At 40.6% G+C, this 27,294-nt stretch overlaps 1 protein-coding gene across 1 annotated transcript in view; it reads left to right on the top strand.

The window, feature by feature from the left end:
* The window catches only part of ITGA9 (integrin subunit alpha 9), a 211,105-nt gene that overhangs the window by 35,200 nt on the left and 148,611 nt on the right, over window positions 1–27,294 (top strand). The window contains exons 10-15 of the mRNA XM_071736098.1: window positions 1,771–1,876; window positions 3,259–3,353; window positions 6,240–6,330; window positions 6,643–6,688; window positions 9,701–9,855; window positions 16,853–17,013. Of these exons, the coding sequence (XP_071592199.1) occupies window positions 1,771–1,876; window positions 3,259–3,353; window positions 6,240–6,330; window positions 6,643–6,688; window positions 9,701–9,855; window positions 16,853–17,013 (654 nt within the window). The remainder of the gene's footprint in view (window positions 1–1,770; window positions 1,877–3,258; window positions 3,354–6,239; window positions 6,331–6,642; window positions 6,689–9,700; window positions 9,856–16,852; window positions 17,014–27,294) is intronic.

Below are 27,294 nucleotides of genomic sequence, written 5' to 3'. Positions count from 1 at the left end.
TGTCTGGGGATTTGCAAGCCCTTTGTGAAGAGAATACAGAGACTGAATTCACTTTACCTTATGCCACATATATAGCCTTTAGTGGATAGGTCTTCTCAGTTGGTACTGTTTGATTTAACAGGACCCTACAGCAGTCTTGGAGAAGTCTAAGCTGCTTTGCATCAGCAAACCAAGATAATTAAAACCAGTTATTTCTTACCTATTGTTATGTATTTAATATTCAGGTCCCAAACTTGCTGTCTCAAGGTAGGAGTTGTTATGGACTAAAATTAAATTGATTTGTTTCATCAGTATTTTGTGAACTTTAATGTATGGAGTTTCTTTATGCTAGACTTCATATTCACCCCATCCTATAAGGCAGCATTTGGGAGATTTCAGAATTTCTTTTTGTGGAATTTTATCTTCTACTATCTTTCATTCTTTAAATGAACTTTTACTTTTTCAGTTTGATCCACAAGCTGTCCCACTTCTTATACTGCAGTGTTGCTGCTGGGTACTCAGGATAGGGTCCAGAATACTAAGGGGCTATCATCAAACTTTTCCTGCTCACAATGAGAGCATACATGATTTCATTTTTCTTTTATAAGACAGTTAAGAGGCTAGTAGGAGTTTCTTATACTCCTGAAGCAAGAATTACTTGCAGGAACAATGGTTTGCAGGTTTGTGGAGTTTATTTAGGGGTTTGGTCATTTTAAACTGTTTCATCTTGCAAGTACTGTTGCTTAAGAGGTCATTGCAGTGGATCAGGCAAAACTGCATCTTAATACAAGCATGCATAGTGCTGCTAGATTTAATACACTTGTATTTTGCTGTTTCCTGTGAGGACTGCAAAGAAATGAGTTGCACATACAGGCCTGCCTGTCTCCTCTCTGTTGTGTTTCAATTTCATTATGTGGGATTTTCTTAAAGTCAGCAAATCCCTGCAGCCAAGAAAAGATTTTATTACATGTTCCAGAGGGCAGTTTACTCTCATTCACAAAGGAAGCAAAAACAAAATAAAACAACCCTTGGGGTGGGTATGGAGCTATATTGCATAACTAAATTCAGTTTTCTTGTGGAAATGGGCCTTTCCCTTGAGGAAAGACTGCAAGAAACTAAAGCTTATGTATCTGACCAGAAAGTGGGTGGGCAAGAAATACCAGATCCTTATAAGGCTTCTCATGGCAAAGGAGTACAAAGCTACTTTATTCTGAACTTTCTTCTGTCTCTTTATTTCATTAAATCTCTTTCCTTATTCTTCATTTCAGAAGGCTTTTTGGGGACTTACTTTAATCCTTCTGTTCAATGCTTAAGAAGTTTTCAAATCCAAGTGCCCAAATGTTCTTTGCTTTGGGGAAAGTTGTCCTTAGCTCACTGGAGTTTAGCTGAATAAGCCTGGACTGAGGATTTCACTCCTCAGATGTAATCTGCCAGTAGAGCAAGCTCTGGGCTATTACATTTTAGGCATCTGGAAAACTTCAGGAGCTCACCAAGCCCCACGACTGCATTTAGTTACATCACAGAGTTAGGGTTTAGGTAATTTAGCATTTTAGTTATATCACCCACGTGCTCCTTCTCCCCACCCTCCTGTTCCCCTTTGAAACTAAAAGATGGAAGGTTAAAACACCAAATCAGTTTAATTTGTAGCACCCAGGTGATCTGTGTGCAGTGAGTCAGGCTGCAGCCCTTCCCCAGGTGCCTCTCAGGGCAGGTGGGCAGTTCCTGCAGGGAAGGTTCACCTTGTCCAACGCTCACACCATTTCCCTGACTGTTTTATTTCCTGCTTGCTAGGGAGTGCTGGAAGAGCAGCTCATCCTGGACGGTGACAGTGCCTACAATGCACACTTTGGAGAGAGCATGGCTGCCCTCGGTGACATTGATGACGATGGCTTCCCAGGTCAGTGTGATTCCCTCCTGGACTGTTTCTCTGGAAGTGCTAAGGGGGCTGGTGGCACTGCTGGTCTCCTCTCATGGCTGAGTGCTGTGTGGCATTCATTGCTCCTCCAGACCGGATCAGCACATGCGCTCACACTAAGGATAAATGTGGTTACATAGGATTTGTCTGCTAAAGGCTTTTGCAGCTGATTGGCCCTTTGGTGCAGGTTCAGTCCATGTCCACATAACTTGCACCCCTATCTCATTAACATTGCTCTGATTTTCTCTCCTTGCTATTGCATTTTCTTCATCTCTGTAAGGTTTACAAAAGGTTTTAGTTACCCACACCCCAACCAAAACCTATGTCTGACTTTCCTTCTTTCCCATTTCCTTATGTCTTCAAGTTTCTCCATTTTTTGGGACATAATTTTGTATCTTATAATGAAGAAGTAGCTTCTCACTCCTGTTAGCATTAGCAGAGCATAATCTATTAATAATTTCTCTCCTTTGCTTTAATCTACCCCTGCTGCTTTTGCAGGCTGCTCAGTGTGAGTCTGCACGCTCTGTTAACAATAGGTGAGAGCAAAAAGTTGATAGTGGCACCTTTTCTGCCCTGATATCTGGCAATGCAGATTAAGGACTTCCAAGCAAAGGCTGACTCCCTCACTGTGAGCCTGGATTTATTTCTTCTAGGCCAGAGTGCAGTATCCCATTAAACCTAACCCAAAGACATTGCATGGGTTGGTGGGTTGGTTGTGGTGATGGGGACACTGCAGAGTGAGTTATATCAGTCCATGTGCATGAAGCCATTGGGAAAAGTTTAATTTTAGCAGCTCTGCAGTCTCTAGATCCAACTAGAAGAGGAGAATGGGAGGTGGGATCGCTCGTTCTGCAGGCATTTGCAGTTAGATTGGATCAAATCTAATTTGCAAATGCACCCACAGCAGCCTTTTTTTTCTTCCTGCCTATCCACTTAGTATACCCAGCCTCATTTAGAGCCTAGGATTTTCAAGAAAACTCAGTGTAGTGCTCCAGTAAGTTTTGCCAATGCTGTCTTGTTTCACAAAGCTTATGTTCCCCTGGATTTGAGATTTGGGATTTTAAGTTAAACTTTTGAGCATGGTTGCTAGTTAATAAACACACATTTCCATAACAAGCACATGTTTCTAATTAGGCACAATATAGCCACATGCATGTACAAATTAATACACATTTATGATTGTTTATATTAACATGAGCTCTTTATTAAATTAAACAAGTTTCTTCTAGCCAGGTTCACATGAACTGCTGATCATCTTCATTGTGGGGAGCTCTTTTGCTATGGATAGCTGGCTTCAAAAACTGGGAAAATATTGTTTTAGTGAAATGGATTTTGAAATGTGTATGATCTATACTGTTTTGCAGATGTTGCCATTGGAGCTCCCAAGGAGGATAACTACATAGGAGCAGTGTATATTTACCATGGGGATGCTAGTGGTATTGTACCTCAGTACTCTATGGTATGTGACACAATCATTTACCATACCTCTCTGAAGTAATTTTCCCAAGGCCTAGAGAAAAAAAAACATACTTAGAGGTTCCATTATTGGATTCATCATAGTCCTGGCTTTCAGTTTTGGTTTGAAGATAGCATCTCCCACATTGGTCCCTTCCTATACTGTAGGGTAAAAATTATTAGTCAGGAGATGTTTTGTTACAGTTACTAGCTGTTCTTGTATTTGCATAAGGTAAATAAATAAATTCTGATTTAGAAGAACACAGTTAGGCATATAAATTATGTGGAGGCCAATGGGGAGCTGGGAAGTTGCACTTTCTTACTGCAGAAGCAGGCTTAGTGAGAAGGAGGAACTGAGTTTTCTTTTATGCCCCGCAGAAGCCTCTTTGGCACCTTGTTGGTCCTCTCCTTGCCATGTGACAATATATCACAGCACCTTTCTTGGGTGTCATTCCCCTGGCAATGGGGACTAAAATCTTTTTATGAAGTAAAATCTCAGCTGGGACAAGCTATAGCATCTTGAACAAAGGTGACACGGTGCCATTTAGCTACTGTAGACAGGCAGTAGAGAAGATAAATTCATGGTCATGCTGCCCAACATGTGTCCCCTAGTCTCTGTCCAGCACATTCCTTTTTTCAGAGAGCCTGAATGTGCTCTCCCTCTCTCCATGTGTTTGAAATTCTGGTTGTTTTGTTTTGTTGCTGGGTGGGATCCTTCACAGTAAATCAATACAAGCAGAAGTAAAGAGTTTAGTGGTTATATTGGAGACTTTTCTAGCAGATCACAGAAGTTTAGTCTTTCTCCCTTTTACTATGCATATGCCCTGTGCTGTGCTTTAGAAAAAAGAAAGTTCAGTGACTCTGTATGGATACTTCTGAAATGCACTAATGCATGGCATGTGGAGGATTCTGCCTGTTTCTTGCTGAGAGCCACTGGTTTGGAGATTTCTTCTCTGGTTGCTGAAAAACCTGGAGTTTTCCAGCTCATGGTGAACAGGATCAGAATTTTTTTTTTTTTTAATTTATTTTTGTTATTTGTGGGAAAATTTTACTTTTTTGAAAGAGGCCAGATCATCTGGGTGGGATGCAAAACATCCTGCTTGTAATCTCTCCCTTCCCATTGAAGAAGCAGCACCGGAAATGGTGTATGCCTCTCTACTTTGTCAGTGGGACAGATTCCAGATGAAGAAGGTGTCAGGGTACCATGTTCTTTGGCTGATTATACCATTCCTGTTGTTGCCCCATGTCCTGAGGCAGCCAAGGGGGCACCACTTAGAGGCAGTGTCTGCTGCAGTTCACCAGACACACCACCAGTTCATCTCCAGCATGTGACACAAAAAAACTGTGAGGCAAAATCAGTTCTTTACCTGCCTGCCCTGGATTTGAACCCAGAGGTAAAAGACTTTTTAGATCTTATTACTATACCCCTGAGACATTTTAAAGCCTTAGATTTCCTTTTTAAAATAATCTGAGAGAGGTGAAGGGTGTGTGTGCAGGTATACATTTTCATCCTTTTCCTTTTGCTAGCTTTCCCCCTCCCCCCTTTTCTTAATTTAAAATGCTGATCAATGTCATTCCCTTAAGGCCCTTCAGCAGCTTTAGTAAAGGCTGGGAGCAGAAGCAGTTTAGTTGGCTTTGTGGCCTGCTGGTTTCATTCATGGCACTTAAAAGGAGAGCAGCATTATACCTCCACTTTCTAGACTGTAGTAGTCTGCAGATGTCCACCAGGATGTTTGCAGGTGGGATTTACCATCTGAACTGTGACCCCTCAAAAATGTGATGCAAGTGTTATGTGGGGAGGAAGTTACTTCCAGTCCTTTTAATCTTATCTGCCCACAAATAGGAAAAAGAGGTCTATACACAGCAGTACCCTGGTTTTCCTTTAAACTGGCTGTCAGGACTTCAGGGTATCTTTCTTTGTCTCAAGTTGTCTTTTTTTCCATGAATTTCCTGTCTGACCTTTTTTCCAATATTATGTCATTTTATGGGGGGGCTGTGAAAAGCTGGTCACATGTCACAAGCTGTGAAGCACCACCAACAGCTTTGAAAATTACTGTGTGGGATAGGTTTCCTCTGTCTTCAACTTCTGCAGTCAGATATTGGTTTGAATTCAGGTCTTGCATTGGTGGCCCAATATAATGAGAACTGGGAGACAACCGAGTACCTTAGAAAATGAGATTTTGATACATGAATTTGCTTCAGACAAAAGCATTTACAATTCAAGCCTTTTAGATAAAGTTTTTGTGTTTGGAATTTAAAAAAAAGAAAAGCTATGTTAGAAGTTGATTGATCTTTGCACTGGGGAGGCAGAAATGAGATGCAGCTTCCAAACTGACGCAAAATGCTGCATAATAGCTGATGGGAACCAGCATTTCCAAGTGGGATGAAAATTAATCATTTTGCCTTTGAGTATGCTGGCAAACTGTGAAACGGAATAGTTGTGCAGGATTTTCTGTTTCAATTAATCATTAATTTTGCTAAGATGCCACTAAAATTTAGGTTTAGGTAATGCAAAAAAAAAAAAAAAAAAAAAAAAAAGTCTCTCGGGTGCAGTTAAATTTTGTAACCTCCACCCACAAGAAATCTGCTTGATGTGTTCTTTATTTTGCTTTGTTTTGTTCTGAATGAGGGTTGTAATGCAGGTGTGGCTTTCAATCCAAGTCAACACTGGCCTCCTCCTAGCCCAGAGCAGAAGGGCTTCCTGCAGTCAGCGGCCTTCCTGCTCAGGGCTGCAAGCCTGCAGATGTGTGGCACTCCCATGGAAAAGAGCCCTAGTAACCATGAAAATCAGGCTTGAAAAGTTTTGGGTTTTTTTGAGGTTTGTTTTGGTTTTGTTAGAGGATTTCTTTTGTTTTACTGACTGATTTCACTTGTGTATTTTCCACTGCAGAAGCTGACTGGGCAAACAATAAATCCAATGCTGCGGATGTTCGGCCAGTCCATATCAGGGGGAGTCGATATGGATGGCAATGGTTATCCAGGTATGTCCACTACTCTGGCAGTGGGAGCACTGGGAAACACAGCAGCAGTCCAAGCAAGCAACAGAGCTGGTCATTTCCAAGTTGCTGGTTGCTGCCATTGCAGGAGGCCAGTGAAGCTGAGCATTTTCTTCCCTTCCCACTCTGTTATTCAAAGCTCCTTGTAAGGAACAGTGATATTTGAAGGGACCAGCTGGCTGATTTAAGTCAGGAAAAGGCTTTTTTTAAATGTATAATCCATAATTTACTACCTGAATTGAAAGAACTAAATTCTCTGCCTCCTTTCTGACTGTCTCAATCTTACAAAAATTTCAGATGTGACTGTTGGAGCCTTCTTGTCAGACAACGTAGTTCTTCTGAGGTGAGATCAATGTCTTTGCCATCTACTGTTGCCTTCTTTTTTTGTGTCTGTTTTCTGTATATATCTTATGTGGTCTGGGTCCTCCACCACTCCAATTTTCTCCCTAGTTTATTGTGTTCAGAAGAAGCAAGCTGGATTACTTATTAAGCAGAACCTTAGATATGGATGGTGTCAAAGAATTCACAATCTAGTTTGAAGAGTGTAGTGAGGTATGAGACAAAACATAGGATTCCCAGGGCTATGAAGAAAACAAGGTTAGAGCTGGAAGGAGATGACTTGCATCTCAGTGCCTTTTTAGAAAGGTTGCTCTGAATTTGTGAGAAGGCTTTTTTATTGTTCTTGCATTTGCATAAAGTAAATAAATTATGATTTAAGGGAACACAGTTGAGCAAAAAGCCAGCTGCGTATGATGCCAGGATGTAATTTTGCAAGTTATAATGGGACATGGAATGAAATCAGTCTTCAGGGAAACAAAATACAGGGACATTTGCAATACACACAGGATTTGGGCTGCTGTTTCAAGTGTGTGAGTTAAGTGCAATTGCTTGATTCATCTGATAGAGGTGTGACAGCTTGGTTCATCAAATTGTGGAGGTGGAAAGTTAGAGTAGGAGAAAGCTTAAGATGCACAGACCAGGGAAGGCAAATGGGAAGTTTGAATTTTGTCAGTAGCTCATTTGTTACATTTTTTACTACTGAGTAGATAGATAGGTCCTATCAATACCTAGATGTCACTGGAAGTAGAAATTACTTAAAGGAAGGTACAGGGATATGGTGAGACTGGCAAGACATATTCTGGAGCTGCAGTACAGAAATGCCAGCCTTCTTCCTGTTCAAGGCAGGAAAAACTTGGCTCTGTTTCCATTTGAAGCAGTTAAACAAAAAGGAGAGGGGGCACGAAATGCTCTTAATCAGTGTGGCAGGTGGTGACATCTTCTGAAGAGTTTTCAGCTCCTTCATCATGTATGCAGAGGAAGCCAATTGCTGCTTCTGTGAAAAGGCATACCATGCCCTGGATGGGATCTCACAGCCACACATCTTCAAAACCACTAAAGAGAAAACTGTGCATTTTTCTCCTGCCTTGTTGTTACTTGCAGGGGAGGAAAAGGCAATCTGAAAGGCTTGCTGTGGAGTTTAAAACAACATCCATCACAACAGCACGGTGACCTCTGTCCACGTGTTCAGTCACTGCCTGTGTGTTTTGGAGGAGTTTAGTGCACTACTGACTGGCTTTACGAGCAGCCTGATTAATTGGTGCTACTGCCAATTTAGAGTGTGTCACCCTTGCTGTTTAGATTCAGCTTCGGATAAAGAAACCAGCTTTTCTTTTTTTTTTTTTCTTCACCCCTCCAGCGGCCTTTGTGAAGTCCTTTGGCCAAAACCAACAAATGTTTTGCCAAGTGATATTAAAGGCTTTGGTGGAAGCTGCGGTGACTTGGGGCAGATTGTCATTGCTGTATTGCTCGCGTGTGTGTATGGCCCTTTGACAGATGCATTGCTTTTTCTTTCCCCCAGTGGATAACCAAGTGAGCTGACATTGAGAAAAAAATCACACAGTGCATAATGGCTGGAGAAATATTTTTTTCTAGGAGAGATATTTTTCTAGATCAATATAGCACTTACTTTGTTATGTTTCCTTAAGCATCTGGAAAAAGTTTTTTTTCCCAAGGTGTGAAATGACCCTAGGAAGCTTAGTCTTTTTCCTTCTTTCTCCATGTCCCCCTTAGCCCTCCCCTGACCCTTACTGTGTATATTTCTAGGGTTGTTCTCTATCCCCATCCTCCATATCAAAAGGGGAACTTGCACTGTTACTTCAGGCTGTGGTAAGAGTCTGAGCAGCTGTCCTGGAGATTGAACTGTATCTTGTTCCAGTTGATGTGAATTAGGTGTAACCACAACCCCTGTTCTCTTTTGTCTCTCTCCCACCTCTAAATTAAGTGTCTTGTGGAGTGAGAGTCCTGAAATGGTTTGCTTACGTGGTCTGGCCTTGCACAGCTGCTGGGACTACCTTACAAATGAATCTGCTGGTTGCTGCAGTTTTATTATTACTGGAGTTAATTTTGGAAGAATATGTTCATGTTGAACATGTATAGAACGGAAGCCATGGAGAATAACACTGAATTTTTTGGGTGAAGCACTGTGGACTTCTTCAGCTTGGACTGAAGAGCTGGGGATGGCACAGGAGAACTTGGATTTCTGGGCTGCTTTTCCCAACCAAGCTGGCAGGGTTTCTCTGTTACGTGAGGGGAGACTGACCCTGGGGCCTGATGGCACTTCGCTTGCTCTACTATTCCTGATGAGGTTTTCTTCAGCCAGGAATAGTAGTAGCAATAATCTGGTGCTGGAGTTGCCAGGGTAGAAGAATTGATTCACAGTGCACCTGGTAACTCCTGAAATGATTCAGCAGTGTGAAAAGTGCATTCAATCCTTACCACGCTCTGGAAGGGAATAAGCCAAATATTCCCTCCTCTAGAAAACATGAATGTGGTGTCTTGTCCCTCTTAACACTGTCAGAAAAATTATGTATGAATCCATCTCAGTGCTTCCTCCTTGACTTTCAGGGCACAAATTTCACCGTAGACCATTCTCTGGAAACCTAAGGTCTCTGCCTACCTGCTCCTGACCATCCAGGCCACTTAGCCAACAGTCTCACTTGCATAAGCTTGTTGTCCTTGGTTTCCTGTGTGCTATTTTTGTTATCCTCTTCAGCCATCAGGGAGCTTTATATGAAACTATTGCTGGAGATTATTATTATGATGATTACTATGAATTTCCTCATCTGCCTGCCTGCAGTCTGTGTCTGAGCATTGAACTTCAAGCTGATGCAATGGTGTTAATTCAGACACTGGTAGTCCTTGTCAGACAGGTCAAGTGATAATTTATCTTCAAAAGTGCTGTCTCATTCATGTTTGCCTGAAATGGCGCAGTTTACCAAATCTGCTTTTATTTTCCTTTGGCTGAGAAATTTTCCTCTGAATGATCACTCATTTCCATTTCTCTGTTGATCTCCAGATCTAGACCTGTCATTACCATGGACATCTCCATTTTCCTGCCCGTGTCCATAAATATCACAGCTCCTCAGTGCCATGATGGCTTGCAGCCCGTGAACTGCCTCAATGTCACAGCATGCTTTCGCTTCAGTGGCAAGCGTGTTCCTGGAGAAATAGGTAAGGAATCTGCTAACAAGGTGACCTGGAGCCAAAGGCTCCTTTTGGAGTCAGTAACAGAGCTTTTATGTGACATAGGTAGTTTTGAGGTGAGCAGGACTATCCGATTCCAGGAAGTTGGAGGCTCCCTGGGAGCTTTCCTGGGCATTCTTTTACCTTCTGATGCAGCTGATGTAATTGTGGGGCATCTTTCATCTCGGTGAAAGATGGGAAATATATCCTTGGGCTTACTACAAGGGCAGGGAACACAGAAGCCATTGATGCTTTGTAAGATCATGTTCTGTGTTTACCTCGTGGTAACACATTTCTGTACCCATAGCCTCTACCAGTGCTACCAGAAAGCAGGTGTCATTTCCTTCAGATTAATAGTTTTTGAAAGTTTACAAGGAGATCTTGAAACATCACTATAAATCTTAATTCCTATTGGACATCAGCAAATCCTTTTCTTTGCATCAGCTTACCTATCTGTAAAATGACTATAAAAAGCCCACTATTTTACTGATGGCAAGAATATCTTCCAGGTTAGTTAATTTCTGTAAAGCACATGAGTATCTTGGATGACCAGAATTGTCTGAAGTGTGTAATTTTGCAAGCCTTTACACCCTACCTGCATTAAAGTATTACCTATGTCTTTTACATTCCGATGTTTACAAGTCTTAAATATTATGTGAAGTGGTATGGGATAGATACAGCATTTCTAAATACTATGAGGTCTGGATTTATCTAGTTTAGCCATGATGGTTTTAGGAATGACAGAGGACTTACAATGTGCTGCTCAGGGAAGATTCCCAAGCCTCACAGCATGCTGTGTGGTGAGGGGTTGGGGAAGCAGTGCCTCCTCCTGATTAATTCTCCAGCCTTTCTGAGTCACTAATCAAGAAGGGTGAGTTGCATCTGCACATCTCAGTGTGCAAAGCCTGCTGCAGTGTTTGTATTTTAAATGAATTGGAGAAGAAAGGCTTCTTGCTCCTTCTGCCATTTATATAGAGTAAGAACTACAAGCTGATCATTGAAGTTTCTCTCCCCACTGTGTCACTTTGTCCCCTCAACACCTCACAGAAGTGGAGTTACTAAATTTAAGATTCCTCTGGATTTTAAAATTGGTGTGAGATGTTTGCACATCTTGGTTTCTATGTCTGCACATTTTCCTGCCCTGTAAATGATGAATCTCAGGACACAAATACATGCTACCCTGTCAGTTAAGGAAATACTTAACCCTGGGTGCTCCAGGGAAGTTAATTCCTTTCTGAAAAGCATTGAATGGATTTTCTGAATATCTAGGTTTTCTTGCTTTTCTGGGGTTGCTGTTTAAAATATTTCTTTTGATTTTATTTCCTATCTCTGGATCACTGGCTAAGATCTGAGCTGTGTTTTTTCACAATCTCAGTATCTGTTTCCTTGATTGCAAAAGACTTATCTTCCTGTTTCATCATGTCTTGTAAGAGCCAGCTAAATTCCTCTGTGTTGTCATACAAATCGTTCTCATGATGATTTATTGTTGTGAAAGCACATGTGCATCTTCTTTGGCAAGTTACATCCATCTCATTGAAAGGAATTTTTTTACTATTAAGTAGATGATTATAAAAATTCCAACCATTGTCCTTCCATACAATGCTTCTAGCAAAGACATTTGTCTTGAAAACATTGCATCCAGAACTATCTGACTCTATAAAACCCCTTGGGGATATGGTTTGGATGAAATATAACAAATAAGCTTTCCATTTGTAATCTAACAGTCCATTTTAATTGTATTGGGGTTGAAGAGCATCAATTAACAAAGGGTGGAACAGATCATAGAAATATTGCAATGGTTCCACTCCTGAATTGTTAAATGTGGGGAAAGAAATTACAGTATCCCTGTGAGTACATCATGTTCAGTTCTTACTCTGAAAGGCATTCAGAGGTGTTAAAATGCTATGTCAATGTTTTATGGCTAAAATGTTGGGACCATCTCAGCTTGTGATGTTCAGGGGCAATCTGTTGAGTGAGACAGCTGCAACAAAGTGCTAACTGGGAATGCCCTTAAGGCTTCTTAGCATGGATGCTCAAGACAGCTGAGCACTGCTCTTGCTTTTGGGCAGCTGAAGTTGGTCACCTACTACATGATGCTTAGAAAATCAAGCTCATCATTCTTCTGTGGCAAATGTGTGTGTCTTCAGTGCACACACCAATGTATCGTTTTATCATCAACTAGAATGTGAAGGCAAGCTGTCTTTACACTGGCTCACATGTACATATAAACATTCCCCAAGCTCGATTTTTAATTTTCTTTTCTGGTGGTAGTTGCAACGCTACTGGTCACATAACAGCTCTTAGAGGATCTGTCTTTATTTGTACAGCTTGATACTGCCAATGACAGTGTAATTTCCATCCATTTTGTGGATCCCATATGAAGGATATGGTCTTTAGAAGTATAAATTTCTTGTTGAAATGGTTTTGTCTGAAAAAAGAGCCATGTCCAAGTGATGCAAGTGCTCTGCACTGTGTGCAAGGCATTGTCTGATCCTTTACTTTCCCTCTGTGCTTGCTGGAGAGCTGAGCATCGAGTCGTATGACCGCCAACAGGCAGCCTCTGGTACATCTCTGATGTGTGAAATAAGGCATTTTAAAATTTCACTCTTTCACCTCAGGATTTCACTCAAGCTGGGGTGTCTGTATCTGCAGGAAGGGAATGGATGAGAGAAATGTTTTTCCTAGCCTGGGTGAGCAGGCTTCTGTCTGTTCAAACCGTGTACTTGTGGGTGACCAGGACAAGCAAAGAGAGGCTACTGACATCCCTCTACATCCCTCTACTGTTATTGCATTTCATTTCTGCAGGAGAATGGAAATAAGCTTGTGCCCACAGTATGGATAATTTCCTCTGTAATAATAACAACAATTTTAATATTACAAGTGTAAGAATAAGGTGAATTTTAGTGGCTATGAAAAAGAATGGGTTTGGGCATTTGGCTAGAGGTAGGCAGATGCATTAGAAACTTCTTTAAATTTTCTCCTCTACTCTTCACTTCAGGTTCATTGTCAGCTCATATTAAGCTTCTTATTAATGAACAACCCCCAAGTCCTTGTCCTCAATTCATTCTCCCCCTAACCTGTCTTTGTGCTTGGGATTGCTCTGACTCAGGTGCAGGAGCTTACATTGGGCCTTATTGGACTTCATGAGATTGGCCTGGGCCCACTTCTTAAGCTTGTTAAGGTCCCTCTGGATGGCCTCCTTTCCCTCTGTTGTTGTAGACCACACCACACAGCTTGGTGTCAAAAGCAAACTTGCTCAGGGTGCACTCAATTCCACTGTCCATGTCTCTGACAAAGATGTTAAAAAGCACCAGTCCCAGTACTGCCCCATGAGGAGTGCCACTTGGCACTGCCCTGCAGTTAGACATCGAGCCTTTGACCGCTGTTCTTTCAGTGCAACCATCCAGTTCTTATCCACTGAGTGGTCCATCTATTGAATCTGTATCTTTCCAATTTAGAGACCAGGATGTTGAGCAGGACAGTGTCTAACACTTGCACAAATCCAGGGAGGTGATAGACATCTAGGTCTGATTTAACATGCCTGATTCAAAACCTTATGAAAGTGGACACTCTTCTTATTTGTATCTTGCTGTAGTTGGGTGCAGAAGTTGGGTGCTCATTTCTGCCTGTTTTTAATTCCTCAGAATTTAAATTTAAATTCCTCAGAAGCAAGGATGCTGTAGGGAGTTGTTAGCTCAGTGTATGTGCTGAGCAGTAAGGATGGATTCCTGCCTTGAAGCTAGGGACAGCATTATGAGAAAGGATTTGTAAAAAAGTTAAAAGGGGGAAAAGAAGACTTTTTGGAAGAAGACAGGGATATTCTGTGTCTGCTGTCATTTGCTAGGGCAAATACTTTTAATACTTTTGTTATTTAAGAATTTTCATGAATAATTTTTTCCATGTAGTTACTGGTAGAGAAGTGACAGAAGCACATTCCTTTTCCAAGAGCTTTTGATTATGAAGTGCTTAACTTTCTCCCATTAATGCCTCTCTCAGAAGCTGGGGATCAGTACTACAGTTAGTAGTTTAGCAGTCACTTATGGTTGTGCTAATTCCTGTTAAGCATTTGCCACCTGCTTTTTGTGTGCTGTAGTTTCATCTGAGCAAGCCACAAAGGAAGCACTGGGCAGCTCAGGCTGTGTAATTCCTTCATTAGCACAGCCATCTCTGATTCCTGTTTTAGCTCATGGGATGCCACTACCCAATTTCAATCCCTGGTCACTCCTCTCCTCTTCAGGGCTGCTTCCAGCCTTACTAGTGTTCAGCTCTTTCATTATGAATACATACATGCCACTTAAGAAGAAAATCTATTACCAAATGCCTGCTTCTATTTAGTTGGGGTATCTATTAGTGGCTGGAGTAACTTGTCTGGTCTGCTGGCTGGTGGTTCTCTTGCAGGTATGACCAAAATTTTCTCAGAGGGAGCTGTTATTGAAGCCCTTATGCATTTACCATAAGTTATAGAAAAGGAATAGTCACTAGGAAAATCAAGCCCTTCATCTGAGCTCATCAAGTCCATGCCAGAGTTTTATTTTGATCATGTGAAATTGTATGGGCAGATCTCCAGAAACATTTCTAACCAGACATGCTTAAAGCTGCTGGACAAATAATTGAAGGCATTACCTGCAAGAGTTAATTTGTTAGAGAAAACTGACTTGCCTCTTAATTTCCCATACTGGAATGAGCAGGAAGAACTTACACCACCAGCACTGCTAAGTTTGGACAGTTATCTTTCCACTCTGGTTGGTTTTTGAAAGCAATGAAGCTGGTGAAAAAAAACCCAACATCAAAACACCTTACTCATGCTACTTCAGTTTTTTCCACTGATGTGACATCATTGGATATAACATAGAAACAAGTTGTCAAAATAAAGGGGAGGCAGCTGAGAGGATGAGAACTGTGCTGCTTGATTGAAAACATCCACTGCTGTTTTAGAGAGATGGTAGCTGAGATCAGTTTGCTCAGAGGCCTGGTACAGGGCTCAAGTTAGGATGCATCTCTGTGCCTGTAGCAAGGAATTGTTCAGTGTCAGGGCTACTTCGAGCTTCCTTCAACGAGTCTCTGAGCCCCCCCACCCAGGTGCCCCTGCAAGCTCTGCAGCCCTGACTCCCTTGGCTGCTTTTCCTTTGCAGAGGGCTGCAGCTCCCCGTGAAGTTTTTTGCCTCTGCCTATGCAGGGCTTGGGTTTGCTGACAGGTTTTATTCTTGGGGTGCAGGTACAGATCTCAGCATGTGTGTGCGTGTGAGGTCTTGAAAACAGAAGGGAGACAGCTGGGAGCGAGTGTGGGATGTGCACACTTTAAAAATTAAAAAAAAAAAATATTAAGAAGAAAACTGGTGGGATTTGAGACAGGCTGAATCCTAAGCTGCTTCAGTTTAGGTGGTGCTCTTCAGTGAGACTGGGCAAACACAATTTCTGTGAGAGTTTTTGGTGCTGAGCTTGTCAGAGGTTGAAACACTTTCAAGACATTATTCTTCTAAGCAAGTTATTTTGCCAAAAGCAAGCTAGAAAGTTCAGGTGGAGCTCTGTGATGGTAGTTAGGCTGATTCCTCAGCTGTGGATTTTCTTACTGTCTGCTCTGCCTTAACTTGAGAGTGAGCTTCTCATAAGTATGCAGCACACTGCAAATGAAACCGAGGCCCATTTTGAATGAAATTAATTATGAATATTCACATATGCTTTTGCAACAAGTTTTATTGAATAAATGCTTCAAAATAGTGAAATTTTGGTGGAGAAATTGTTGGAGGGGATAGCATTGGCAGCAGTGTTACTAGAGAGATTAGGATTTTAATTGATTAAAGAAACCACCATCTCAAAATCAAATAAAAACAGAACTCAGCAAAGACCCCTTGCTGTAATTTGGTATGGGAGACATCAGTCCAAGAATGTGTTACATTTACATTGATTGTTTATAAAGTTCTGGCTTAAGAAGAAGTTTACATTTATGGGAAGCATATTATCTGGTATCAATCATTTAGGACTTAAAACATAAATAAAAGCCAAAGCAATAATTTGGCAAGCATCCTACACATGTAAGGAATCAGCACAGGAGCTGGTGCTGGCTGTTTGCAAAGATTATCAACTAATTAAGCCATTTATAGTGAACCAATCTCATGATATTCTCATTATTGCCTTGATAACAGCTGAAATCCATACAGGCTGTGGTCTGTGATGAGTGAAAGGACCTCACAGCCAGCATTTCCCTTGTCTGTAGACAGTAGCAGAACAAGCTTGTGTGTCAGCTACAGTTTCACTGCTCCTGTTCTTTTTTTATTTACCAAAAAGTAAGCTATAGGCATCTTGAATTCAATCACTGTTCAAGTACTTCAGGTAATAAATAAGTTTTCTTTTGGACTTAGATACATCCAGTTATAAACTAATGGGTTGTGTTAAGCTACCTATTCTGTAGAACAGCAGGAAACAGGATTTACAGAGAAACAGTTCATTAGCATCTGTCTTTATCTTCTGTAAGCCATCAAGGATGTGTAACTTCTAGGAGGGGGATACAGAGTGCAAGGCATTGACCTCTAGTTAATGTCTAAATGCTAAAATGACTGCAAATACACGAAAGTAATTGGTCAGGAAATACCACATCCTGGTTGACATTTGGATGGTTTGTGCTGTTGTAGAAGGAAAGCAAAGTCTAAGACTGCTGCTGTTGTTTGTGTTGTGTTTTTGCTTTTTTTATTAGCAACATAATTTTAGCATCTTGCTTCTTATTAACTGTGCTTGTATTTTTACACATAATTTCCTATGGGAAAGGATGGGCTGGGGAATGTAGTGACATAAAACCTAGGAGAACGTCAGTAATGGGATTTGGTTTTGTGCAACTACAGGAAACTTGGTGATTGAATGAAGGCCTGCAAGGGTTGACCTTTCTTCAAGCACTCGTGTCCTGGGGGCAGCAGGATCCATTGGTAGGTGTCTAAAAATAACTATTGTTCACTGACATCCTTTGTTTTCTTCTTGTTCCTTTTTAAAACAGGTTTGAATTATAACTTGACTGCTGATGTGGCAAAGAAGGAAAAGAGCCAGCAACCCAGAGTGTACTTTGTGACTTCTGGAGAGATAGTGGGGCAGATCACAGAGAAGTTACAACTGTCATACATGCAGGAAAAGTGTGAACATTACCTAGCATATGTCAAGGTCAGTTCATTCCTGTCCTTACTTAAACGGGCCTCACTGCAATTCTTTGGTGTGTTTTTTTTTTTTTTTAAAAAGTACTCAACCAATTTAGGTGATGCTGCTTGGCTTTGAATGTTGTTTCCTTGAGAGGTGGATGAAGTTTTTTTGGGTGAAAGCTCAGAACTGGTTGCTTGGCATGATTCGTTAATCTGAGCACACTGAGCTTCAAGACCTGGTGCCAGGAATGTGTATTTTAGTTTTGATCAGGCACATTTGCAGGTGATTTCTTTCTTCTTTTGGCTTGGTTTATTGCAAGACTGGCATTCAAAATAAGGAGGTGAAGTTTTGTTTTGGGAGGAGCAGCAAGTTTAGTGTTTAGATTTGTAAGGTCTGACTGCAGAAGGAGCTAGAGATGCAATCTGCATGGAAGTGTGTGTGTAGGGTAACATGGAGTCTGTCCTGAAGCAATTGGCTCTGCAGTTTGAAGAGCAACCTTGATTTCACCCAAGCTCAAAAATAATAGTGGGATAATTCAATTTCATGTGTATCATGGTCCTGGGGATACAGTGAGTGCTTTTGAGACTTGATAGGAGATAGAGAGAGTCTGCTCTTTCTGTGACAAACCAGGACCCCAGTCCAGGGTCTGCTAGGACTATAGTTATTTTTGCTTGTCAGCTGTTGAAGAAATGTCACCAAGGTGCTGTTCCCTTTGCAAAGTAAGCACAGTAGTAATCTCCTCAGCTGAGAAACGAATGAAATGTATTTGAAATGCATCTGTATTGCCAGTCTAGAGGGCAGTGTGAGGCAGTATGGCTGTGTGGCTGAGTTTCATTATCTTCTGTAGGACATCAAAAGAATCTATTCCTATAGTACAAACTAAATTCAGTAGTTACCATTTGGCACTGTTTTGAGATTCTAGCAGGTTCTGACATCTCTAAATGTATAAACTTCTCAAAGAAGCTTCTTTATACCTAAAAACTGTAAGAACATGAGGTAAAATTTGTCCTTTGATTTCATTGACATTTTGTGTGTGACTGTTGAGAGAAAATAAAACAAAGGACCACCAAGGAGGAAATGATGTCCTGTTAAGTTGTGTGAATCTTTGGGAAGAGATTAGATGTCTTCTGTGTTTTGGTTTTTTTGTGTCTCTGGAACCATCTTTACTTTCAGTTGTGGAAAACTTTGTTAAGTAAAATGTAGACATAAGAGATTGCCTTTACTTAGAAAATGTGGCTGTGAATTTACTAATTCTGTTCTTTCTCAAATGGTCACATCTGGTTGGGCTTTAATATATTGTGTTCAGATGAAAGGGAGCATGTTCCTTTCTATCTAACCCAGTAACAGTTTCTTTCATGTTTAGTCCTGTTGTAGTTTTTGGATACTGCATAGATTTTGTTAAAGGCCAATATATGCCCAGGAAACTATTTTATTTATTGTAACATGTCTAGCTGATGTGGGAATGCAAAGGTAAGAACTCTTTTTCTAGAGAGTTCCTAGGAAATTTGGCATAGGCAAGAGGCACATTTAAAAATACCAACAACTTAAAGCAAAACAGCTAGTTAACAAACAAGGTTACTGGCTTTGTGTATGATATAAGGAGCTATTCTTCACAGTTGGAAGAATAGCAGGAAGTGTCATTTGTTCATGTAACAGAATGCGAAGTAGTGGGGAAAGATAATCCCTGTGCTTTCATGGGAAAGGTGATGTGCTCCACAAGGCTACATGGCATTAGAAACATCAAAGAGAGCTCTGCAGACTGTGGAGAAGTGGAAACAGGGTCACGATCTTTCACTGCTATCCTTAAGTAACAGCTAGTTAAACAAAAACAAAACCCCTGAAAAACAGAAGAACTCCTCAAACTCCTGCCGGAAATCTCCTTGATTGCACAGTTTCGTGATGGCATGGGTGATAAAAGACGTGGGCTTAAAATATATCAGTATTTCACTTGGGCTTTCCCCTTTCCTTGTATTTTACTGCATGCCTGCTGAATTCACCTCCATGGCAAATTGTGTTGCTAATCTGTTCGCTTTATTATTGCTCATTTAAATCCCAGGTGACAAGTAGATCTATTTGGTAACATGAGGTTGTGAGTTGTGATCAAGAACAGAGAAGCTGTTTGGACTTCATGTTTTGGCTTCACAAACTCTATTAGGTAAACAAGGTGTCCAGTCCAAATGGCCTGCAGCAGAGCTCTGCAGACTACATTAATTAAATTAAAGCCTGTGGGTCCAATCCTTGCTGAATGACATTTCCATACCAGCATATATTCTAGCATGTTGGAGGCAGAAAACAAAAGGACTGAGAAAAGCTGTAAAACTAGACCTACACAAGCTTGCTGCAGGTTTTTTTGAAGGATTTGATCTCAAGAGACCCCAGTGAAACTGAGCACAGAAAAAATTGGAGGCTGCAAAGAAACTGACAGGGTAATCATTAAATTGTTTTGCAGTTGATAAGTCTCAACATCTTAAGCTTGACTCCTTTCCTATTTTTGGTCCCCTGTCTGCACAGGAGTTACTGTTCTTACTGCTGCTAATGAATCTGAGTGCTAAGGTCTGCCTTTCCTCATAAATGGGAGACTGAGATAAAGGGATCTTAGAAGGTTTGTGGGACATGTAGCTCACAACTTCATCTTGTGCAAGGCAGGCTACTGAATTAAATTTCAGTTTGCTAGAGTTGTGGTAATTTGTGAGAGAATATGTTTTTCTGGTTGAGAACAGAGAATGAAATGGAAATACTCAGGGTTTTGAAAACACTTTGTGTAGTTTTGTAGTGGGTATGGGAAGCAGAGGAGAGATGCAATTTTCTGAGGTTTTATTTCTTTCTCCCCTCCTGTCCATTGGAACCTCTTTGGTGAGTTCTCATTGAGAAACTTTAATTCTTTAGTATGGATAGATAATATATTTAGTAGAAAATGGGCAGCTGGTGGAAGTGGGTGCTAATTGAGAAGTGGAGGAGCATTGCTTTTTTTCTTACGTTGGTGCATAGCTGATCCCTTGCTGTCTCCTTGGGGGTGCTCTACTGCCGGATGGTTTCTTTTCCGGCCACCTGAGCACGGTGGTGCTGGTAGTTTCCTTCAACAGTGGTGAAACCAGTAACAGGACATGAATATATTATGTGGTAACCTTCCGTCAATTTTGATGGAGGAAAATTAAACAGAAGTCTAAATCTGGGTAATTTTTCTCATAAAAAACAAACAAACAAAAAACGGGTTTGCTTTTTGGGAGAAGGAATGATGAATATAAACATGAGAAAATGGAACATTGTAAAAATAGGAGAAGAAAGAGAGATGCAGAACTGGGTAAAACCAGAAAAGACTAAGAAAATAAATGGGTTTGGAGCCTTCATGAATGTCTCCTTAACTTTAATATCTGGGCTTGCAGCTGAAATGTAAAGTTTTCTCTTGGGAACTGCACTTGTTTGATGATGCTCAGAAGACTTGAACTGTGTGTTTAAGACGTGCTGTGATCAGGTCTGAGAAAACATTGTTTCCTGTTTCCAGTAACTGCTCTGATTGTTTATTGCCTCTGTGGGCTCCCCTAATGTTTAGAATAAATTTGCCTGTGGATAGGACAAGGGAATTTGCTGCAGACAGGAAAGAACATTGTGCCCCTGGATTTATAGAGTCAAATCTTGTCTTCCTTGATTTATCACAAGGGTGTAATGGTGATGATGGTGAAAGCCTCTTGTACGATTCCTGCATTTATTAAAGAAACACCATCTGGTTTCTTACCCCACCATGGACCAGCCAGCTGGGCTGCCTGTTGCTATCAGTCCCTACTGTCTCTGTGCAGCTTAAATAGCTTAAAACACTATCAGTGGTCCTGGTACATGATTAAACCAGATACAGCTTTTATGTTTTACTGAGACCTTTAGCTGGGTGGCTGTCTGGTTGTTTTAAGGAGTCTCATGTTCCTCATTGGATTCTTATTGGATTTGGTTGTAGCTCACAGGGAGGATGGGTATGAGAAGTGACAGAGGAGTGGTTATACCAAAGGCTTTTCTTAATGGCTGGTAGGTGAGGAGCTCAGGCTGTGCTTTTACAGGCAGGTTTGGAATAAAATACCACTTTTTCCGCAGAAAGTGTACAACCATGTTTTGTTCGCAGCTGAATTCTGTTGCTATTTTTTTCCTTTTTATACCTGTGTTTCCGGCCTTTGACATGCATCACTGTTACCTTGGGTCTCTAAAGATAATCTGGGCTGCTGATCTCGCACAGCTTCATCTCTAGTGCTCTTCAATTTAGTCACGGTCTATGGTTGTTATTGTTTCTCCCTCTGTGGCTGTTTGGTCTCATCTGAGAAGGATATGTGTTTTAAAATCTTTTAATCTTTAGTAATCTGTGTTTTTTTTTTCCAGAGTCTGTATAGCAAATCATTGGGTCACACCATCACATGTGATGTAGACATGGTGTCATTTTGATCACTTGTAAGATGAATTTCTTCAGAAAGCCGTCTGCCTGTGAATTACCATCTCTAGGTCAAGGTTTGGCTGGTAGTGTTACAGGATTCGGACAGACAGCCAGAGACTCAAGAGCTTATTTTGAAGTTTTGGGATTTTTTTTGAACGGAGCTGGTTTATCCCATGCTGTCAGCACAGAGCCATTTTGAGAGGGTGTGTATTGGCAGAGCTTGCTGCTGAAGCACTCAGATTAGGTCAAGACCTTTCCTGGGATGCTGGTACTGCAAGTGATGGGTTGTGTATTGGACATGAATAATAACCACTGTTTTGAGGAGGAAGAGGTGAAAACTGGTTCCTCAGCAAGTACAGCTCCTCTTGGTAGTGAACTTAGTCCTGCTCACCTCTCCTTGGGAGAGCAGAGACACCAGAGCAAGTCAGGGGATAACACTTGAACCAGAGGCTGCTTTCACAGCAGCAACAGCTATGAAAAACTTAGTCACAGTTATCTAGAATTTCAGAGAATTTGGACCACTGGACAGGCAATGAGAGCACCGACCTGCTGCAGGCTGCGGCAGGAAGTTTTTTGTCACTGCAAAAAAGGGTGAAAGCTGTTGTGACTGCAGTGAGAGTCAGTGCTAAGACCAAGAGAAGAGTTGATATCTTTGGGTTTGTTGCTTTTTGTTGGTTTACATAGTTTTCTTTTTGCTGAGCCAAGTGGAGGATCTGTCAGGCTGACCAGATGCAGTCATAGCATATGTTCAGTCTTAAAGGGCTGTGGGATAGGTTGGGTGCTCACAAAGCACAGAGGTTTATTTACAGAAGCATACTTTCTGGAACAGTTCTGTTTTCCAAGCTGTGCAAAGTGTGCTTATAATCTGTTAGCACAGCCTGCCTCCCCTCCAGCAGAGCAAAATTAATACAATCTTAGAAAAATAAATAAAGTGTTTTTTGTTGCCTTACTCTGTTGTAAAGTGATCAGCCCTCTTCTTTTGGATACACTTTAGCTAGTACTTTGTAAAGCTGATGTCTCACCTTGAAAAGTAAGCCTGGGAGAAGAGAAGCTGCATTTTTTTCCTGATTAGCTCATGTGGGCAAAGGAGGAACAGTTTCTAGCTGTATGAACAGCTCTGGGTTCCTTTTAATTGTCTCAAGTACAAGGATCTAGGCATACCAGAATATTAGGAATTGGTGGGAAGATTGACATCTTTGAGCTGAGTATTAACTGTATCAAGATTTAAATAACATTAATGATCATGGAATTGTCCTTGGCTTTTTCAAAGGCTTTTGCAAGGTTCACTAGGAGCAAGTATGGTTGTCTTTCAAGGGTGAGCTTGTATTCAAAACTGTTCTGCATAATGTGGCAAATATGAAGCTGCCAAGTGTATTTTCTTCCTTTACTCTACTGGGCAGCATAGCCCAGATGGCCTTTGTGTCCTGAGGCTAGTGGGAGGTTTTCAGCTGTGAGAGGAAGTCAGGTTTTGCTCCAATTCACTCCCCAGCCCATCTTCTCAAGTTTCAAAAGAACTGTTATTCCCCTTGTGGTGATAGATGGAATAACTGGGTGGCAAATTTATCCTCCTTTCAGGTTGGAGAGTGTCTTTGAGTCTCTTTTCTCTTATTGAAAGCTTGTGCATCACAAAAAGAACAAGACATTAAAAAAACAAAACCAAAACCACAACAAACCAACCATAGATTCTATTTCAAGTTTTAGGCACACTTTAGTGTGCTGTTGTTTTTCAGCTTTTGTCAGCATGTATTAAAATGGCCAAGTACAGTGTTTATGGCCCAGACAGAAACTTAGTTCTCTGGTGGAGCTGCTATCAGATAAAGTGCCTAGTTAATCACAGTAATGAATCCAAGGAGAGAGATTTTATGCTCCCCAAAAGAAATAAATATAACCTTGAATAAGTCTCAATGAGTAGACCTACAGGACAGCGGCTGCTGAAATTCTGATTTGCTTGCCTTGCATATCTTTTTAATTGTTTTTTTTTTTTAACTGCCTTATTCACTGCTAAACCCCAAAGGGATGCAAATCTTTAATCTGAGCCCTTTAATAAACCCGTCCTTTTGATGCATTCTGTAATGGGAAAGAAATACCATTATTATTCTTTTTTCAAGGAGCCTCTCAAACCCACATTTCTTAAGTTTTATGGAATTGAGAATTGCTCCTAGTGCATGTAAAGTCTTAATGAATCATGACACTTGATTGCTGCTCTTTTAACACTCAGTAGCAGGCATGTGCCTGGCTTTACTGTCAGCCCATGGGGGCAATTTGTCTTGTACTGTTCCTCAAAAAGAAATTTCATTTACATACTAAAACCTTTGGAGACACAGGAGGGGCAGATTTAGGCCTGGTCAGAGTACAGCTCTTTTAGGGAGGAGGATACCAGAGCTCACTGTTTGGAGAGGCCATCCATGGAGCTTTTGACTGAGAGGAGTCATTGTATATCCAAATGTACAGCACGTTTAGGAAGTGAATGGTCAAACAGTGATAAGAGATACTGCACTTTGTGCTAGGAAAAATAAATTTCAAAAGGTAAGTAATGATGGATAGGAATATTTTTGCATTCTCTGGCACTCCTGGTTAACCAAGAGCTTGTTTTCTCAGGTGGGAAGAAGCAACAAAGAAAACAACACAACTGTTTTAGAAACTATAAAAGTGTTTTGTTTTGTTTTTTTTGTATAGTGGTATAAACAAAACACATGATGGCATGTGCCATAAAGGTTTTATCAGTACTTCTTTGGGACAAATGTACACTTGAGAGGAATACGCTTAATGCTAAAGTCTTACTGCAGAAATTTAAAATAGGGAACATCTTGTTTGTCTTTGTGGTTTTCCTGCTTATAACACATGGAGGAAAACCTGTCTGTGTGGTAATCTCAGACACACACATGTACACGGTTGGCACATCCTGTCCAAAAGGAGGAATACCTAAAATTATCACCCTTTCATTTTGTTACCTTTAGGAAGGAATGAGCAAGGCACCTCACTAGGAAACATTGGAGGCAACATCCAACAAAAAAACTCCTCTCCAGGCTAAAAAGAAAACAATTAATTTTGCTGGCTGTGGCTCCTGAGTGTGTTCCAAACCTATAACCTCCTCATAGGCAGAACAGACTTGGATCTTCTGGGAGACAGTTGGAGATGCTGTGTTTGGTTTGGTTTGGATAGCAACACAGTGCTAATCTAGTGCCTTAATTCATACTGAAAGTGCCTGATGGTATGTTTGAAGAAATGTGTGAGCAGTAAGTGGCAGGTACAGAGCTTTTTTTTTTGGCAGAAAATGCCTTTTCTCCCTTTCTTCCCACTATATAACTTAGGTTGTGGAACTGAATTATTTTGAACTCCTGAGGTCCAGAAACAGTTGAGGAAAGGTGCATAACCTGTGTCATTTCCCTTACCCCACGTGCCCACCAGCGTTTCCATATGCAGTTAGGTATTTATGTCCCTGGCTATAGGCTTCTGATTTGTTGCGTAATTTGAATTATTGAGTCCCCTTGTAGAGCTCTGTGACCTCTCCTGCAGTCCCAGTTGTGTTAGGGAATGTTTGGTATTTTTTCTGTATGTTTTCTTATGATAGCTGTGGTCCTGCAGAGATTTGAAAAAAGTAGTTATCTGGGAGATCAAACTGTTTTCTATTTTTCCGGTTTCTTTGTCTGAATGGCATGTGTTTAAGCTTGTTTTCTGACTCATGTACATGATTTCTTTACTGGTTTGATGTATTAGACAAATTAGCTTGTGCTTCTCCACTTCAGTGTCTTGTCACTTTGCAGTGGCTTTTTCTCTTATCAAATGTTCGTGGCCACTGTGCTTACTTTCAGTGGTCATTTTGCTTTAAAAAAGGGATCCTCTTTAATATAAGTGTAGTTTTGAAAGCTATCCACAAAGCAATGAAGTAGTGAAAATTTAGGAATATGTGCAATCTGATGTGGAGTGTTTGTTTCTTCCACTTGTGCCCTCTGTCTGACTCAGTGTTACGTGCCATTTGTTTTCATCTGGTGTTAAAAATTTGTATTGCTGTGCATGAATTACACAGGTTCAAAAGAAAAAAATTTCAGAAGGGAATATTTTAACAGATGCATAGAACATAATTAACTGATTGATTCTTAAGTGGAAACTCAGTGTTACTGTACCAGAGTTTTCTCTGAGCAAATTCCACCAAGAACATAATGTAGCATGTTCACTGTTTCACAGAAAATTTCACCTGAGGATCTTCTAGTCTGCCTTTTTCAAGTTATTGACCACTTTTTCTGCCTAAGTTGCATCTATTGGCATTCATGATTTCTCACATGTAAACTGAGCACTTACATTTTCACAAATAAGTACTTAATTTAAAAGAAGCTTCTTTGTGAGAATCTGAAAAATACTTATTAATGAATGGCTTTTACATTTTTTTAATGCAATATCAACTAATTATTTTATTGTCATCTTGTTGTCCCATCTATTTTTAATCTCTATTTCTGAGTAGGTTTTAAGGCACTGCATATGTTTTACTCAGTGATATGTGAATGTGTCTAGTACCATAAGGCTAAGAATGGGTGGTAGTCTGAATGTAATTATAAATAATAATGAAAAGGAAGAGAATCCTGCAATAGTTTATATTGGTGTGGGTTTTTTGTTTGTTTGTTTGTTTTTTTCTTGGGAGAAGACCCTGGTCTGGTTTTAAATTCTAGTCTGAATTGTGAAATGTGAGGAGTTAGTTGTACGTCTAAGGGAATCTAATGTAAGAGTAAAGTGAATTTACTACTTCCTTCTCTTGGCACACATGCTGCATCATTCAAGACTTCCTCAGATGACAAAATAAGTTAAAAATACAACTGGTTAAACTTGTCATGACTTAGTAATTTTCATCCTATTAGCAGACACAGCTTCTCATTTGGCAAGACTGATTATAAGAGAACTGAATAAATGTAATTTTGAGAAGAGTGTAAAACCAGAAACAACTGTTAAAGAACATAATGGGGTATATCCTATGTGAAATAAGGTATAAGTTAATTTTGTTTTTTTTTTTACTTGCTGGCATATAGAAAGCGCCAAGTTAAAAGTACTGTTAACTGTGGAAAAGTGGTTTTGTTGAAGTCCAGGTGCATAGGGGCAATGGTCTGAGAAAAGCTTTAAAATCCCTTTCTTTTAGGAGAGTGAGCTCTATCACTGTACATGAAAATCTGGCTCGTGTGCATCTGCTCTGGGACCTAGAAAGGATGAAAAGCCAGAAACTTCATCATGTTCAAAAGAGTAAAAAAATATAAATAAAATTTTGAAATATATGTGAAGTTTTTAGCTTCTTGCATCTCCCCCTTTCACTAGGGGAACTGGGAACAGGCAGTGGCTTTGAGAGCTGTCTGGATGGCCGAGGTTGTCTGTAAAATACCTTGAATGTTCTAAGAAGTGTTGAGGTTTTCAGTCTCTAAATAATTAAGAAAAAAACCACGTGTGCCAGGTGTTCCTGGAAGTGCAGAAGCAGCAATAGTGTTGGAGCTGCTCAATCTGTAAGCCTGTTTTTCGCTCTCCAAGCTCTGCCTGTCTGTCAGTTACAAACTCCTTGAGACCAGAGTGAAAAATTGTAAAGCCAGAGAGGTTTTTGTTATTGTTTTCTGATAATTATTCTCTTTATTCAGAGAAAAAAGGTGGTTCATGCAACTATAATAATAAACTGCTCCTTTTAAATTGCTGAGCAGATCACTGAGTGTTCCTGAATCACTCTCTTGGTTATGTGCCACTAGGGCAACCCATTGCTTCGTGTCCTGGTAAAGTATAAAACCTGACAAATTTGCATGGTAACAAACAATTTTTGTATGAGTAGTATTACCCATGTGAAGAAGTCCCATTCCCATCTGTGGTGCATGAACCCCCCAGCTCAGAAGCTGCTTGCCCAGGAAGGCAGCTGGGTTGCCCCCCTTCAG

Source organism: Heliangelus exortis, chromosome 2 (genome assembly GCF_036169615.1).
Source record: "Heliangelus exortis chromosome 2, bHelExo1.hap1, whole genome shotgun sequence".
In the NCBI taxonomy this organism is placed as follows: domain Eukaryota; kingdom Metazoa; phylum Chordata; class Aves; order Apodiformes; family Trochilidae; genus Heliangelus; species Heliangelus exortis.
The sequence above is the reverse complement of the archived record's forward strand: the minus strand, read 5'-3'. Positions and strand labels throughout refer to the sequence as shown.